This window comes from Protopterus annectens, chromosome 2.part1, assembly GCF_019279795.1.
Source record: "Protopterus annectens isolate FY-2018-M chromosome 2.part1, PAN1.0, whole genome shotgun sequence".
NCBI classification, from domain to species: Eukaryota; Metazoa; Chordata; order Ceratodontiformes; family Protopteridae; genus Protopterus; species Protopterus annectens.
This window is the reverse complement of record NC_056729.1, coordinates 1,364,741,130-1,364,759,620: the sequence shown is the minus strand read 5'-3', so window position 1 is coordinate 1,364,759,620 and position 18,491 is coordinate 1,364,741,130. Positions and strand designations below refer to the sequence as shown.

The 18,491-nt window shown below is 43.8% G+C and overlaps 1 protein-coding gene across 1 annotated transcript in view; it reads left to right on the top strand.

The window, feature by feature from the left end:
• Positions 1–18,491, top strand: part of MAN2B2 (mannosidase alpha class 2B member 2) — a 943,157-nt gene that overhangs the window by 527,463 nt on the left and 397,203 nt on the right. The window contains exon 10 of the mRNA XM_044062827.1: positions 3,861–3,997. Within this exon, the coding sequence (XP_043918762.1) occupies positions 3,861–3,997 (137 nt within the window). The remainder of the gene's footprint in view (positions 1–3,860; positions 3,998–18,491) is intronic.

Genomic DNA, 18,491 nt, shown 5'->3' with positions numbered 1-18,491 from the left:
GTATATTTTTTATTTTTCCCCTAACAGATTTGTTTGTTTTTCAATTGAATTGTACAGGTTATAGGTCATATTAAAGGTGGGAAAAGTTTTGAAATGATTTATTGTGGTCTCATTTTTTTATATCACTAAAACCTGGCATTTTAACAGGGGTGTGTAAATTTTTATATCCACTGTAGGTATCGCAGTCAGTTACAGCAAATCACAACTCACACCTATACAAAATGTGGAGATCATAGGTGCTCGTCTAGGCACTGTCAGTCAGATTGCCTTTCTTCCTCCAGCATAAATTCTGTCAGATTACAGGTCAAGGAAGTGATCTTGCATCCTTCTCTTCCAGCATGACTAATCTTACCAGCCCTGGGATCCATGGCAGCAGCTATCAGTCTAGTTCCTTTAGCCAGGTTTCACATGTGAATTCTGCAGTCGACTCTATCAGTACAGTAGTCTATTTTTCAGCAGCCTTTATTTTTCCCAGTCAAGATCACACAGCCTTGCAAAAAAATTGCAATGGTGGCTTCAGTTGTACAGAGATTTTCTCAAGGCTGTCCTTTTGTTCTTCCCTTGCCCATAGCCACTGTGACCACAGATGCCACCCAAGTATGGTGTGGCACACTGCTTGGGGAGGACAGTCCAAGATACGTAGTCTCCAGAAGAGGCCAAGATGCATATCAATGTCCTGGAAATTAGAGCAGTTGCCCTTGCATTGCAGGCTTTTCATGATGCTGTCCCTTCTGGGCAATTGCTTGTCAGATGTACAGCATGTCTGTAGTCTGGTACATCAGCAAACATTGAGGGACCAGATCTTACCAACTGTGTTGGGAAGCAACGAGAGTGTGGCAATGGGCGATCTCTTCTAGCCACTTTCTCATAGTAAAGCACATACCGGGGAAGGCCAACGTGATTGCAGACAATCTAGGTAGCTCCATTCTGATGCTTCACAAGTTCTGTCTCGATGTCAAAGTGATGGAGAGAATTTTCCATTGGTGTAGCCAGCCATACTGCAACATTTTCACTCTCCTCTCAACAAGTGCAGCAGGTTCTTCATATAGGTCCCTCCAATGAGGGAGTCACAGAAAGATGCTGTAGTCCACGCTTGGCCCTTTGGTCTCCTATGTTTATCCTCCTTTACTTCTTATCGCCATATTTCTACAGAAAGCATACCAACTGAAGAGCATGGTTATCCTCATTGCACCAGTTTGGTCTTGTTAAATTTGTTTTCCTTTTCTGAGGCCTCATCTTCTGCATCCATTCTGGATACTGGACCCCATTCCATATCTCCTGTTTCACCTGACAGGGATGACCCATCCAGACATAACAGGCCTCAGGTTTTTCCAGTTCTTCTGATTGCTAGACAAGCCAGGCTTTACTCCCTGGTCCATCGTATTTTATTATATTCTAAGTAGGCTTATACTAGGAAAATTTACAGAAGTAAAAAGAAGAGCTTTGCTTTCTGGGCCCTTAAGAGAGATTTGGACCCTTTTTCTGCCCCTAGCCAGCTGTACTTGAGTTTACCTTCAATTTTTAATGAACGGGCTAGTTTTTCTACTGTTAAGGTGCAGCTGACTGCCATTTCAAACTTCCATCTTCTCAAAAATAATTCTTCCGTAGCTTTTTCTAGATTATGCAAAGCCTTTCTCAAAGGAATGCTCTTGGTTAGATCTCCATTAAAGGATACTACTCCTCCGTGGGATTTAACTGTCTTGCTTCAAGGTCTGACCCAAGGCACCTTTTAACCTTCATCCAAGACAAATCTTACGTTTGTGTCCTGGAGAAACATTTTTCTAGTTGCTATTACATCGTCTAGATGAGTATTTAAACTCCAGGCTCTCTCCTGCAAGCCTTCTTACCTGGTTTTCCACAAATAAAGGGTTTCCTTATGAACCAACCAGTCCGTTTTTCCTAAGGTAGCTTCTGTGTCTAATATCAACTAGGTCATTAACCTCCCAGTTTTCTTTCCAAATTTCTCAAATGAGGAAGAGTACATGCTCCATCTTTTGGATGTACATAAACAATGTCTGTTTTATCTCCAGTGGACCAAAGATTTCTGGAAGACTGACCATTTTGTTATATCCTTCTCACCTAATAGATTGGGCATGCCACCTTCTAAATTTACCCTGGCCAAATGGTTTAACTGATTGCATATCTTTTGTCTATAGTAAAAGAGGGTTATCCTTGTCCAAGCCCCTAGAGCTCATTCTACAAGGTCTGTGGCTGTATCCTCTGCCTTTTGGTCAAGAACTTCATAGATAACCTTTTTGCAGCTTCCGCTTGGTCCAGTGCTCATATATTTATTGCTCATTGCAAATTAGATTTAGTTTCTAGGAACAGAGCTGATTTTGGCTCCGCAGCACTCCAACACATCCTTTCACGAAGTTTACCCAAGGTTTATCTAGCTGGAGACTCTGTCCCCATCAATTGACGAATGAATGAAAATGACAACATCTGATAAAAAAGTTATGTACTCACCATAACTTTACATCTGTGTAGTCCATTGTCATTCTTCTTCAATGTCCTGCTTTCCTAACCCCCTTCCCTTTGCTCCTGGAAAGATTTTACTTTGGGAACTATTGTTCCTTGTTTGAGTTCAAGTTTTACTCATTTAATCTATAACTTTTTAAGTTTCCTTAAGGTATTATCTATTGTCTTCTGAGGGTAGCAAACTCTATTTGAGGTACGTTAGGCTGGTGGGGAAAAGTGGGGCTAAGGGAAGGAGCTCGAGAGTTGGATTTGATAATGTGGAAGAAGTGGACAAGTCTGAACCAAGACCCATCAGTTGATAAAGAATGAAAATGGACAACACAGATGTAACGTTATAGTGAGTACATAACTTTTTTCTTATATCTCTCTCTCTCTCCCAGAGGTGAAAAATAACAAACATTATTTCATTAAACATTAACTTTTACTCCTAAGAAAAATTGCACTGATTACCTTTAAATAAACCAAATTGTGTATTGTTATCTTAGATGTATTAAAATGCTGAGACTGCTGGGGAGGCAACTACTTATATAATTTATTTGCCTCCCACAGTTTCCTTAATTTTTGTGAAATGCTTGCCAAAGTTAAATGTTAATTGCATTGTAGCTTCCATATCTCTCATGATTAATCATTCATACCTGCATACTTCTTGTATCCAAGTAAAAGCAGTTAGTAATGAATAAAAGCAGCTAGCAACTTTGCAGATGCATGAAGGAATCTTTGTGCGTTTTGTTCAGAACACATTGATTAATGTATATTGTACAATGATCCCCCCATTACTATTCCAAAACGTGCATGCTGATTGGCCAGCGTGCCCGTTGTAAATCCCAAGATATATCAACGGAAAAGTCAAATCGCCCAGACTTTTTTTGTTGGTATAAAGTCATCAAAATATATTATTTTGAACAAGAAAAAAAAAAAAAGAAAGAAGAAACGGAGCAATGAATACTTTATTTTCTCCGTTGCTTCTGTTTTTAAGCATTGATGTACTGGGTATGTGTGGGAAGCAAGTCCCGTATGGATGCTCAGTACATCAAAACAGGAAAGCAGTGTACCACAACCAGTGGAAGAACAGTAATGAGCAATAATAATAGCAATAACCGACAACGTGGTGGTTGTATATTGAAATTTACCCATGGTTGGCTTTATTTAATCACTCAGGCTTCGCCCTCATGATTAAACCACACCAACCATGGGTAAATCTTCAGTATACCACACCACGTCATCTGTTATTGCTTTAATATTAATATAATAGTCTAGCTAGGACGTATCAATGTGGTCCTCTTACATACTAGCTGATGTGGTAAAAGTGTGTTGTTTATGCTGAGAGTCGTTGCTTGCTGTAATTAATTATTTTTTTTCCTTTTTTTTTTTTTTTTCTTAAGATTCTTCTGAAAGTAATGTACGGCACATGGTTGTGTACAATCCATTAGCTTGGAATATTACCACCTTCATTAATATCACCTGGCCAGATTCTTCTATCCTTATTTATGATGATGATGGAAATCTCGTACCTGTTCAGGTATTTCTAGCATTTTTTTTTTATGTTTGCCTTTGTGAAAAATAGCTGTTTATTCATCTATTCAGCTGCATTAACTGAGTTGTCTACATTAATGCGGTGCTACAGGAGTGCAGGATGAGACCTAGTTACTTATACAAGCACATTTAGAAATTGTTGCCTCTTGTAATTTTGAGGAATGGAACTGCAAAGGTATTTTTTTTTTTGCTCCACTCTCTGAGCTACAGTGACCTTAGATTAGGTTCATAGATTAGTACTAGGCTAACTGCCCTTGTGGGCCATTTTAAGCCTGACCAATTACCCTGTGGTAATCAAACCCTGCACCTTGCATCTGTAAAGTAAACACCTTAACTATTATGCCAACCTCTCACCCCTGTAGTGTATGTAGAAGCTGGGATTGTGGAGGAGGGGCTGGGCTGCACACTGGATGCAAACTAGCTTTTGAAAATATGGCATCTGAAGTAGTTTACTTCATTTGATCTTCAGCCTGTGGGTACCAGATTCATATCGGATCCAAGCCGGCAAGTTCACTAGTATCTGCTCCAAGCTACAAGCTTCTCCCCTTACCCATAATACACCTCCACTACTTTCCAACCCCCAGATCTCATTTGCCGCGGCTTGCCAGAAGCATCGTGATCCTGAGCTCTGGGTTTGTGAGTTGGGTTATTTGACAAGTTAGCATTTTTTTGATAGTTAGTTGAGTGTTAGCTGTTAGTGTAGGTTCCCTCTCCTCCTTCCCTTTCCTCCTCCCCTCTCTGGTGCGTCGTGTTTTAGGGTTTTTCTGTAGTTTTTAGTGTTAGAGTGTGTTGCTTCTCCTCAGCGTTCTGTGTGCCTTTGAGTGTGTGGTGAGTGGGTCTGAGTAGGAAATAGTTTGTTTTTTCATTTTCCTTTTCTTGTTGTGTGTGCTTTTCTTCTGTAAGAGACATGGTGGACCCCAAGCCGGTCTTTAAGAGGTGCACTGAGTGTAGCCACAAATTGTCTCCTTTCGATGCCGCACTCTTTGCATTATGTGCTTGGGTGTAGCACATTTAAGTACAGATTGTACCATTTGCGCAGATTTTAACCCGCATGCTATCAAGGATAGATGGGCTAAGTTGGCCTTGAAAGGCTTTCTGTCCTCTACTGAGGTGGCTGCCTCTTCTACTGCTTCAGTCACAGCGGCTGCTGTGGCCGCCTCTCCTTCCTCTCTTGTCCTTTCTTCTCCTCCGTCCCAGGCTGGGACTCAACCAGGTTCGGAGTACTTGGTTCCGAGGATGGCTTTAGTCAGGGGATCGGCACCGATGGTACCTGTCTCATCGATGCCGGCAGCTGCATGGAGTGTGTTGGATCCGACCAGTTCGGATCTGAGTGGCTCTCTGAGCTAGAGCCTGGGTGGCGGATCTGAGGGAGTGGCACTTTTTCCATCGGCTCCGACACTGTCAGGCCAAGTCCCCCCCCCCTCAGAGCTCCATCCATTTTGGGCACCGGCTCCGATTCTCACGTCAGATCCAGGGAGAGAAGTTTCCTTATTGGTGACCTAGGAGGCTCGTTCTCCCTCGGCGTTTGACATGGTAGAAAGGGTTCTCTCCACTGGATCGAGACCCTTGACTATTTCCTCGGACTCTGCCCCGACTCCCTCGGCTTTGACTATGAATCCCATCATTTTACTAGAAGGACAGCCTATGCTCATGGAGCCCCAGGCGGTTCCCCCTGAGGAACAAGTGGCTTGCGAGTTCCCCCCGGAGAGCCCCACTGGAGAAGTGCCTTGCAAGCATACGTGTAAGAGGAGGCACTTGGACTCCCCCCAAGTCCCTCACCAAGGACACAAATTTGGATGATGAGGAAGGTTCCCCCAGATCACCTCCCGAGAATGTCTCCTTTGGAGACATCATGGAAATCCTACGCCAGCGGGGAGGTTGGTCTGCCCCCAAACCTTCCTCTAATGAATCCGTGTTCCTGGAGGCTTTCGGCATGGCCTCATGTACTTCCTGGGTGTCCCCTCCCGCAGATCCCGTGGTGGACCTGGTCACCTCACGGGCCTGGAAGGAGCCGGACACCATGGAACCAGTCCCGAAATGGCCAGACAAAATCTTGAGTCCACCCTCAGACCAGTGTAAAACAAAGGCTCCCCTGTAGATGCTATGGTGGTAGCAGCAGCCACTAAAAAGGAACTAGCCCAGGAGAGTTCCTCGGCTCATCCCCCTGACCGAGAGTCTAGGATGATGGACCGCTTAGGGAAGCGGGTTTATGCATCGGTGACCTTTTCCATCAGGGCGCTGAACTACCTGGCCCACGTTACTAAACTACAGTGCGACCTGGTCAACGAACTGGCTGAGTCTCCCCCTAAGTCCATGTCGCAGCAGGACAGAGACACGTTCTCCGAGAGGATGGCCATTTTAAAAGCAGTTTCCAACACATCCATGCGACTCCTTTCACATGCTACTGAAGGAGTGGCTAGGGCAGCTGGGTCCGGCGTGTCCATGAGGCACAACGCCTGGCTCAGATTATGTCAGTTCTTGGAACCTTTCAGGGGGTCTTTTGCCAACGCCTTTTACAATGGGTCTACCCTTTTTGGTAATACCGTCAAAGAGACCTTGGTCAAGAGTGAGAAAGATGGGGAGACACTGTCTTCCATCGGGATCCGCTTCTCGAACCCTCAAAGATCCTTTTCCTGGCATCAGCAAGGGCAAAAGAAGATGTGGTTCTGGAAGGCTCAGTATTCCCGGGACACTCGGGGCTCTTCTTCCCCCAGAGGCAGAGGGGGACAGGATAGATGCCGGCCCAGAGGCAGAAGGCGTCCGAGGAATTTCAGGTCTCAAGAACCATTCTCAGACAAGCCCGGGCAGCAACCCTGAGGGGTTGCCCGACTGCTATACTCTGGAGGCAGTCGGGGGTTGATTGCCATTGCACCTAGTGGCATGGGAGTCCTTAACATCAGACTGCTGAGTGCTTTAGATTATATCCAGAGGATACTCAGTCCCTTTTGTGGTTCCTCCCAAACCCCTCAAACACCTCCCAGACGTCCCACCCACACAAAGGGAGGCAGCAGCATTGGAAATTTCCATGCTGCTAGACAAACGAGCCATCAAATCTGTTCCCCCAGATCAGTCCAGATAGGGCATCTACTCCATGTTCTTTTTGGTGCCAAAGAAAACGGGGGACTTAAGGCCCATTCTGGACCTATCTACCCTGAACCTGTCAATTGCCAAAGAAAAATTCCGGATGGTCACCTTACAGTCCATCATGCCGTACCTACAAGAGAGTGACTGGATGTGCTTGTTAGACCTCCAGGATGCCTATTATCACATAAAGATGCACAGAAGCTCCAGGAGGTTCCTCCGCTCCTGGCTAGGAGTCAGTCATTACCAATTTCGAGCTCTACCCTTTGGTTTCACCACAGCTCCCAGGGTGTTCACTGAAGTGATGGCAGTAGTAGCGGCTCAGCTGAGGCTTCAGGGGATTCAGGTTTACCCATACCTGGACGATTCGCTCCTCACTGCTCCCACCAGGCGTCTACTTTGTCAAACCAGGGATTATTTCCTAAAACTTGCACTTCACCTGGGGATTACAATCAATGCATCCAAATCTCTTCTGGATCATGTTCAGGTTATAGACTACATTGGAGCATGGATAGACAATCTACAGTGCAAAATCTTCCTGACCATGGAGAGAGTTCGAAACCCGAGGATGCATGTTTTCCTGGTGTACCTTTCTCACCTTCCCTCGGCAGAATCTGTTTTGAGGGCCCTAGGTTCTATGGCAGTGACCATAATGCTTCTTCCGTTAGCCCGGTTACACATGCTAGTACTACAGTGGACTGTAGCGGTGCAGTGGTCCCTGGTGGATCTTCCATTATTGTATCCAATACACCTCAGTCAAGTCTGCAGATCATCCCTTCTTTGGTGGATGTACTCTCCAGAAATCCTGGAGGGACAGCCTTTTGTTCCAGCCCCTGTCCAAGCCACAGTGACCACAGATGCCTCCCAACTTGGATGGGGGGCCATTGTTTGGGCAGGACAGTCTAAGGCCTGTGGTCCCCTGTCGAGACCAGTTTGCATGTAAGCGTTCTGGAGATGAGGGCAGTCCTTTTGGCGTCGATGGCTCTTCATGTCTTTCTTCCTCTGGGAACCATTGCAAATCAATCAGACAACATGTCTGTGGTATGGTATTTCAACAAATGGGGAGGGACCAGATCTTACACTCTTTGTTACGAGGCCATGAGAGTTTGGGGATGGGTGATCTCCACCGGTCTCTTTCTAATAGGAATGCACATTCCAGGATGGTCCAACATCCTGGCGGACAGGTTAAGTCGGACTATACTGATGCCTTACAAGTGCCCCCTGAATCCTTCAGTAGCGGAGCCAATCTTTTGGGAGTGGGGTCAGCCTTGCTGCAATCTCTTCGCATCTCCTTCCAATGCGAAGTGCAGCGAGTTCTTTGCTGTGAATCCCCAGCCAGGGGAGTCCCCCAGAGATGCTCTAGTCCATGCTTGGCCTTCCGGTCTTCTGTATGCCTACCCTCCAGTACCTCTTATTCCGAGGTTTCTACAGAAAGCTTTTCGACTGGGGAGCAAAGTGATCCTCATTGCCCCATTTTGGCCTCACCAGGTTTGGTTTCCTTTCCTTTGATCTCATCTTCTGGCTTCATCTTGGATCCCAGTCAGGATCTTATTTCACACCCCTCGGGGGTTCCTCATCCGAGCCTGGACAGCTTGAAGCTTACGGCTTGGCTGCTCGTCTTCCCCTAATTGCTAGGTCTCCTGGATTATCCTCTTCAGTCAGGTCTATTCTGGTTGCGGCTCATAAGTCTTCCACCAGGAAGATTTACCGTAGCAAATGGAAACATTTTTTCTTTTGGGCTTCTCAAAGGAGTTTAGACCCTTTTACAGCTCCTGTTCCTGCTATTCCCAATTTTTTAGCAAATATTTTTTGACAAGAAGCAAGCTGTTCTACTATCAAAGTTCAATTAGCTGCCATCTCTCATTTTCACATGGGTGAGAATTCTGCTTCTCTAGCCTCTTCCAGACTGTGTAAAGCCTTTATTAAAGGTACTTTCCTATTACACGCCCCAGTCAAGGATCCTGTTCCCCCATGGGACCTTTCTATGTTTTTTTAAAGCTTTGGTCGCTCTGCCATTTGAACCTGCAGCAACCACGGATCTTAAGTTTTTGTCTTGGAAAACAGCGTTTCTAGTGGCTATCACCTCTGCTAAAAGGGTTTTGGAACTGCAAGCATTGTCTATTAAAGTTCTATACATGATTTTCCATAAGGGCAGGGATTCCCTTCTTACCAAGCCGTCCTTTCTTCCCAAGGTGGCATCACAATTTAACATCAATCAGACCATTAATTTACCTGTTTTCTTTCCAAATTTTGCTAACAAAATGGAATACAGACTCCACTTGTTGGATGTTCATAGACAGTTACGATTTTATTTACACAGGACTAGAACCTTTCGTAAGTCTGATCAATTGTTTGTATCCTTCTCTAAACCCTTTTTGGGTAAACCTGTCTCTAAGGTTACTATCGCTAGGTGGATTTCCTTGTGCATCCTTCAGGTCTATAAGGATAAAGGTTTGTCTCCTTTTGATCAGGTGAAAGCTCATTCGACTAGGTCAATGGCTACTTCTGCGGCCTTTTGGTCGAGAGTCTCATTGGATGATATTTTGTTCTGCAGCTACTTGGTCCTCATCTCATACCTTTATTTCTCACTACAATTTGGATTTGATATCTAGAAGGAGAGCATCCTTTGGTTTTGCGGTGCTCTGGAATATCCTTCCATGAGGGCCACCCAGGAGTTTAGTAGCTGGGGACTCTGTCCCACAGGTTGAAGATCAAATGAAGTAAACTACTTCAGATAAAGAAGTTATGTACTCACCATAACATTCCATCTGAGTAGTTCTACATCATTTGTCTTCAACCGTCCCTCCCTCTTTCCCCCTGGCCTTACCATATGGACAGCCTGTTTGGCTGACGTTTTAGGTGCGTAAGGTGTTTTTACAGGTCGGGTTCTCAGTATAAGTGGCAGCAAACTCGATATGGGGGTTGGAAGGTAGTAGAGGTGTATTATGGGTAAGGAGAGGAGCTTGGAGCTCGGAGCAGATGCAAGTGAACTTGCCGGCTCGGATCTGATACGGATCTGGTACTCACAGGTTGAAGACAAATGAAGTACAACTACTCAGATGGAACGTTATGGTGAGTACATAACTCCTTTTTTTCACAATTTCAAGACTCGCAATTTATTTTCACTTAACTGTAATATGAACCTATTGGAAACGCTAATTAGTAAATATATGGGCATAGCAGACATGTTTATATATATATATATATATATATATATATATATATATATATATATATACGTATATATATGTGTGTGTGTATATATATATATATATATATATATATATATATATATATATATATATATATGTGTGTGTGTGTATGTGTAATAAACTACAAACTTTCGCAGTCTCTGAGCAATTAACTGTGTAAAAGTTTGCTTCAACTTTGTTATCCCAATAAGTCCTGTAAGCTAAAGACTCTTTCATATGAATGAAGTGAGGTGAGAAACTTCACGGTAGAACTCAAAAATAGTAAAATCATTCACTTGCCCACATATACTGTAAACATAGTACTCAAAAGTGAGTGAAGCACTTTATTTCCTGTTTAATATTGTAATATAAATCATTCATAGTTTTTTTGTCTTTTTATATGAACATTTTATAGGTGATAAAGAAATAAACTAGCATCAAATTTCTCTTGTGATTAATTGCATTGAGAAGCGGGTACAGGTAAATCCAAATAGTGTGTTTATGCCTGACATATGTGTTTGCCTTTAAATTGTCTTTGTTTAGTTTGAATGTCTTTAACTTGGATTGAAACATATCATATGAGTAAAGATTGCATGTATCACTGCTTACTAGCTGTATCTCTGAACAATGTTATCTCTTGTCACCTTTTTGTAATCTCTGTATTTTTAGCAGAAGCGACTTAAGGTATAAAGTTCTTTGAATGGCAAATTGTCCATGCTTAAGTCAGCTAGATATCAGCAGGGTTTGTGTAGGTAGATCTAAGACATTCCCCTTTTCCACCCTTCCAGAATTGGAGAGTTGGCTTGGAAATGAAAGGAAAAAGTTAATCAGTTGTGCTCATATATTTTAGAATTGGTCATTATTTATGAGCAGCACTGCATAAATGTCAGTGTCCCTTTGTATTTGATACCCTTTTTAAGTGAAAGGTGTAAGGCTGTCCTTTATTGTGTAGAGTAAAAACAGTGTTTTTGTTGGCCTTGGAGATCACGTGGTTACCATGACCCATATAGTTCATGCTGTGGTCCAAATATAGGCCACAATATGTTTTCTGGAATACCTCATTGTGCACCCATCTGTAGTTTTGGATTCTGGGGCCTTATAGTCTCTCTCTCTTCAATTTTTGAATAATTTCTTAATGGTCTTAATGCAACCACATTTTAAACTTTCACATCATGTTGTTTTGTGATCTGTACATGCTAATAATATTGTATTATCAACATACTCCCATCAGCCCTCCACAGCTCTTCCATTTAGAATTTCTTTTAATTTCCTTTTTGGCCCCTGTCTCCCCACTTCCCCACCTCTGCAACCATTGAACCTTGATACTCCAATACATCTATGAATTTCCTTCCTTTTTCTCCTCCTAGCTTTGGAAAATAGTGGGAATAAGAGCGGAGAACCAGAGAACACAGCAGTCACCCTCTGGGAAGTGTGTTAGTGGAGGATGAGAGGCCAAGAGACTTTGGTTGTTACTCATAGCCCTACTTTGTTGGTTAGTAAGTGCAGTACAATGCGCTCACTTTATGGGGCCTATTACAGGTGCGTGCTTCCACAAACCTAATATGCTCTGCTGATCTGAATGCATTCCATGGTTGGGCAGGTGTTCCTTGTGAATGTGGAGCATATGCCTGGGCCGTCCTCTAAAAAGCAACTGCTCCTTTGGCAAAATGTAAACAATATTTTCCCTTCAGGATGGGTGAGCCAACATTTAGTCACTTACTTCTACACTTTCCCCTGTCCTGAGCTAGCTTCTGCAGCAGCTGGGATGTTTATCAAACTCTGGCCTTTTGAAGCTCAGTGAAGATCCCATCTATTTTTTTCTCCCTTGTAAAACTGACACATATTGTGAACAAGAATAGATCTATATGGAAGTTCTGGTTTAATACGCTCTAGAAAATCAGCAAAGTGGCTACCTTCTTCTTTGTTTCAGAAGGGTAGTTACAAAGCAATACAATTACCATATCCTTAAAAAGCATGGCCCGGGCCACAAGGATCAGGGTAGGTTGAATGTAGTCAATCAACAAACATGTCTTTGGGAGTTATGAGGCATCTCGAGTACCTAGAGAAAACCTATACATGCATGAAAACTTTCAAGCTCAGCATAAACAATGACTTGCAGACAGGATTGAACACCAGACTCTGGAGCTGTAAGGCAGAGGTTTTTCCACTGAACCACCATGAACAATATATTTTTAGCCTCTGTAGCAGAATTAAGTGATTAATCAGATCAAAAATCTTTTACCACTGGGCCATCCAGTGTTAACAAGTATTGTATCCCAGCACGGGCAACAAGAGTTTGTTGTTCTGTCCTACAGAGGCTTAAGTTATGATTGATAATAAACCCATTGCTTTGTTTCTTATACATGCAGTGTGTGCAACACAGGAAGACTGGAACAGATATTAAGAGTAGAAAGGGGACTTATGAATGTATGTAGTGATGTGCTTATTTCCTTAGTGTCAAAAACGTGAATAAAAATTAAAAAGTGAAAGGTGTGTGTGTGTGTGTGTGTGTGTGTGTGTGTGTGTGTGTGTGTGTGTGTGGTGCTGTCGAGAGGAAAGAAACTATTTCAACTGATGCTGCTGCTACCCAGGGTATCACTCAGTTGCTCTCAATCTGTGTGTGTGTGTGTGTGTGTGTGTGTGGGGTGGGGGGGGTGGGGTGCATGCTATCGGGAAACCCTGTCATTCTAGCAACTTTCTAAGTTTATAAGAGCGGTATTTTAAAGCCATCCCTATCTTTGGTCCTTTGTGCCCCCATTACTTGTGGCTCTGTCCAGATTTCTTGTGGTAAGAGTTTGAGAGGTATGGTCAAGAGGCACTGCTGCTGTGAGGGGATCACTTGTTCTGAAACTGTGTGTATGTGTGTGTGTGTGTGGACAACTTGTCTTTTCCATTGTCTTAGAACTCTCCAAAGCCTTTGAGCCTGTTTCCCATCAGAAACTACTTGATGAACTTTGAACTCTAAAACTTAGCTACTCTTCTCTAGCTTGGTTCCATCCCTACTTATCTAGCAAGCTGTCAAATGGCAACAGGAGCTCTCGTCCTTAATGCTTGCCACCTTGGAGGTGCTCCAAGGTTCTATTCTAGGTCCCACACTTTTCAGTATTTTCACCAATTGACTTCACTCAGATACTCCCCTAGCCTCCATTATGCAATATGCAGATGTTTCAACTCTCATTTGTGCTGCACCTTTCCTAAAACTAGTTGTATTCGCAACACAACAGTCCTTGGTATCTGAATCACAACTGATTCTGAACCTTTCCAAGACTAAACTGATGCTGTTTCACCCCAGAAAATCACATGATCCTCCAACAAGACCTTAATATCAGCCATAAAGCAAAATTATTAGCTGTACTAATCGACAACAATTTGAAATTTAATTTACACCTATTGTAGTCCATCAAGGAGACTCATATTAAACTAGGTTCACTGTACAGAATCAAGCCTTTCCTTGCTAACAACACAAGGAAAGATATAGCTATAACTCATCTTCTCTCCACCTTGCGATATGCCTCTCCTATCTTTATAAACTAATCTTGAATCCTGCTGCAATAAAATCACAAAATTTGCTACTAACACGCAGCATAGGTCTCACCACTGCTCTGCTTTACAACAACACCACTGGCTAGAACTACCCCATCACTTAGCTTACACTCATCTCACCTTTGCTCACAGACTAGTCCACCAACTTGATAAAACCCCCACCCTTCAACTAATGCTTCAATCTTTTCTAACAGTTGTCTACTCCCATCCGCCTACAAATCTTTATTGCAGATCTCCAAATCCAGCAGTAAAGCTGGTGACTCTCTCTACTCTAACTACATCACCAAAACATGGAAAAATATCCCTCAGCCCATCATAACCATTGCCTACCCATCTTACTGTAACAAACTCCTAAAAGACTTCCTCAGTAACAATTGGCTCTGTTCATGCTCCAGTTCTGGCTGAAGCCTTTCCACTGTCCAGCAACATCTCTTACTCTTTTCTCATTCCATATCCACCATATTATATAAAGTATGGTTGTGTACACGTACCATAAATGTAGATGTTCGAGTGTATTCACTGTTGTAGTCATTACATTTGGGTATCTGCCTATCAGCCGGCCTGTTTACCAGAGTCATTGAATTTCTGCGTCAGATGCTGTCGCTTCTTCCCTGACATCAGGTCGTCAGGGGTATAAAACATGCAGCCAACGCCATTGCATCAGTTTTTCTTGCCCCAGATGTCAGGTACCCCCACAGTAGGAAGCAATTATATGGTATGGTACACCCCCATCAAAAAGCAAATACACAAGAAAAAATAAATATACCAACAAGAAGGAAAGATCGAGCCAAGAGAAGTCAGGGGGCTGGAGGGAGGGTAGGTAACCAGGACTGCAACAGTGAATACACTTGAACATCTACATTTATGGTAAGTGTACACAACTGTACTATGTTCTTCGTGTTTCACTGTTGCAGTCATTACATTTGGGTTGATTTCCAAAGCTAAGGAAGGGAGGAGGAAGTTAAAGAGCATTAGGGCCAGCTATTAAGCCCTGCAAGACTGCAGTGGCAAATCCAGCTCTGGATTTAGAAAAGATAGGCATGTGGTAATGCTTGGTGAAGGTATGTACAGAGCTCCAGGTGGCAGCTTCTAGGATGTCCCTGGTAGGGACCTCTCTGAGAAATGCCGCAGAGGTAGATGCAGCCCTGGTGGAATGTGATCTTATCCCCTGTGGGGTAGGTTTTCCATGGTGCTTGTAGCAGAAGTGAATGCAATGGGCTATCCATTTGGAAATGGTTTGCTTTGAAGTGGCCTTCCCGTCTGCCCCTGCAGCAAATCCAACTAGCAGCTGTTCATATTTTCTGAGAAGCTTAGCCTTGTCCAAATAGAATCTAAGTTGTTTGTGTACGTCCAGAGAATGCAGTATTCGTTCCCCATTGTTTTGTGAATTAGGGAAAAAGTAGGCAAATGAATGGACTGAGTGGACTGATTTAGGGCCACTGTAGACACCACCTTGGGCATAAAGGAAGGATTAATCCTGAGGGAAGCCCTGTCCGCATGGAAGATAATGAAGGGTTCCACTGCCATGAGGGCCTGTAACTCAGACATTCTTCTTGCTGAAGTGATGGCTAGAAGGAAGGCTGCTTTCCAAGAAAGGCATTTCAACTCTGCTGTTGCAGCTGGCTGAAAGGGGGGAAGAGTGAGCTTTTCCAGTACAAAGTTAAGGTTCCAGGCTGGAGTGGGAGCTCTCCTGGGGGGTCTTACATGTTTGGCCCCTCTAAGGAATTGTTTTAGCAAGGGGTGGCTCAGTATTATAATGTGCTGAAATGGCAGAGGCATGAATTTTAATTGACGAGAAGGATAGGCCCTTGTGGAACATTTCTGTTAAGTACTCTAGAATATGAGTTAAGCTGGGCACCATTGTGCCCATCCCATGAGCCTGGCTCCAGGAACTGTATCTTTTCCACTTTTTAGCATAGGATTTTTTTAGTACTAGGCCTCTGTGCCTCCAGAATGACATTCAGCACCTGCTTACTGAGGGATGCTATAGGAGAGCTCAAGGAATTAGCCGGGCTGCAAGGATCAGGGTTTGAAGCTGAGGGTGCAGAATCTGGCCCACCTGCTGGGACAGCAGGGAAGGGGTCTGAGGCAGGTGCCATGGTTGTAGCAGTATCATACTGCGCAAGAGGGGGGTGCCAATGCTGGTGTGGCCAGTCTGGTGCAATCAGTATTGTCCTTAGCTTGCCCTGTTTGATCTTTAGTAGAACCTTCGAGAGGAGAGGCAGAGGGGGAAAGGCATAAACCGAGAGGCTTTCCCAGGTAAAGGACAGGGCATCCACTTTCCAAGCTTGAATGTGGGGAGTTCTTGTGCAGAATTTGTTTAGTTGGTAGTTCTGAGGGGAGGCAAACAGGTCTATCTCTGGAGTCCCCCATTTATTCCTCAAGAGGTTGAATATTTTGGGTTCTAGTTTCCATTCGTGTGGGTCCATGAGATTTCTGCTTAAGTCGTCTGCCAGTGAATTTAGTTTGCCTGGCAGGAATTGTGCTTGTAGGTGTACTTGGTAGCTCAAGGCTGTGTTCCACAGAGCCATGGCTAGTTTGCAGAGAGGGTATTTGTGGGTTTCCCTCTGCTTATGTACCACATAACTGTGGTGTTGTCGTCTGTCTTTACCAATACTTGTCCTGGAATAATACAGTCTTTGAAGGCTGTCAGAGCATTCTGTACAGCTATTTCTTTTTGATTGATATGCAGGTGCACCTGTCTTGGGTTCCGTTTGCCCTGAATGTACTGCCCTGCCATGTGACCCCCCCCCCCCCCCATGCATAGTCTGATGCGTCTGTTGTTAGGGTTTAGGCGGCAGGGGGTAGAGTGAAAGGGAGTCCCTTGTTATGGTAGCAGGCCTCTGCCCACCAAAGGAGTTCTGTCTTCATACAAGGAATGATAGAAATCATTGTTTCCAGGTCCTGAAAATGTTGACACCATAGGCTTTTTAGATACCATTGGAGTTTCTTCATATGCAGTCTTGCATATGGAATTAGTAGAATTCAAGAGGCCATGAACCCCAGAGCTTGCAGTATTTTCCTTGCAGATAGCTGTGATTTTGTGGCCAATAGTTTGAAGTAGGTTGTCAAATAAACTTGTTTCTCCAGAGTGTGGAATGCCATCTAGGAAGTTGTGTTCAAGCTTGCTCCCAGGAATGCAATCTGTTGGCAGGGTACTAGGTGAGATTTCTTTTCGTTGATGGTGTACCCCAGTGAGGTTAGAAGTTTTTTTACGAATGCTAGGTGTTATAATAGGAAGTCCTGACTTTCTGCCTGATTCAGACAATTGTCCAGTTATGGGTAAATTTGAATATTTCTCTGCCTGCAAAATGCAATGGCTGGAGCTAGACACTTTGTGAACACCCTGGGTGCAGTAGATAAGCCAAAGGGAAATGCAGAGAACTGAAAGTGCATGGAGCCCGCCCTGAAACGTAGGTATTGTCTGCAGGATCCTCTTATTGGGATGTGCAGGTAAGCTTCCTTTAAGTCTAGGGATGCCAGCCAGGCATCCTTGGCTAGCATAGGAAGAAGCTGTTGAAGAGTTAGCATTTTGAATTTTGGAACCACCAGAAAGATGTTGAGAGTAGAGAGGTTCGGGATAGGACTCCTGGAGTTGTCTTTTTTGGGTACCAGAAAAAGTCTTGAATAAAAACCTTGTCCCCTTTGTTCTGCTGAGACAGGTTGAATAGCCCTGATACTGAGAAAAGAGAACCTGATGTTGGGCCTCCTCCTATTGATTTGGGGGTAGATCTGGCCAACCATTTGGGATTGGTAGTGTGTGGAAGTGGAATCTGTATCCTTGGGGAAACTATGTTCAAAACCCATTTGTCTTGGGTAATGAGTTCCCAGTTTTTTGCATGCAGGGCGAGCTTTCCTCCTAAGGGAGCAGGTAGGGTTAAGTTAAGTCATTGTACCATTTTTCCGTAGGGGGGTGGTTTGCTACTTCCTGCTTTGGAAGTGGGAGCCCCCCACTGCTTAGATCTGTGTGTAGCCTGAGACTGTAGCCTAGGTGATCTGCTGTTCCTGGGTTTGGACTGAGAAGGCCTGGAAGGGACTGGAAAGGACCAGTTCTTTGAAGGCCAGTGCCTACTGAATCTGGGAGGCTATACTTATAGGAAATCTTTAACAGTTTGCATAGATTTTGCTTTTTCCTCCATCCTTTTGAGGACTTCTTCTGCTTTGTTGCCAAAAAGGCGGTCTTGATTTAAGGGAGCATCCAGTAATTTAGCTTTAACATGATCTGGCAAGTTTTGTTTCTTAAGCCAAGCATGCCTTCTAAGTACAGACCCAGTGACAGCAACCCTGCAAGATGCTTCTAAAGCATCAAAACCACATTACAAAGTATGTTTACCAACTTGTTCTGCAGAATGCATCAAGTCTTACAATTCTTTGTGTTCAGCACAGTGAGGAATCAACATCATTTTTTGTTTAAGTAATCCCATAATATGCTGCTGATAGATTAACGTATGAAACTGGCAATTGAAAGCCCTAATGGCCAAATTAGCAGAAGTGTATACCTTCTTACCCTATCTGTCTAAGGCTCTTGAATCTCGATCCGAAGGGGTAGGATTTTTGGCAGCAGTAGCCTTAATGCCTTTTGGTCCTTGGGAAATGGTCTCTGGATCTGCAGAAGGATTCTTGAAGAGGAACTTGTGAGAGTCAGGTACTCTGTAGTACATATCA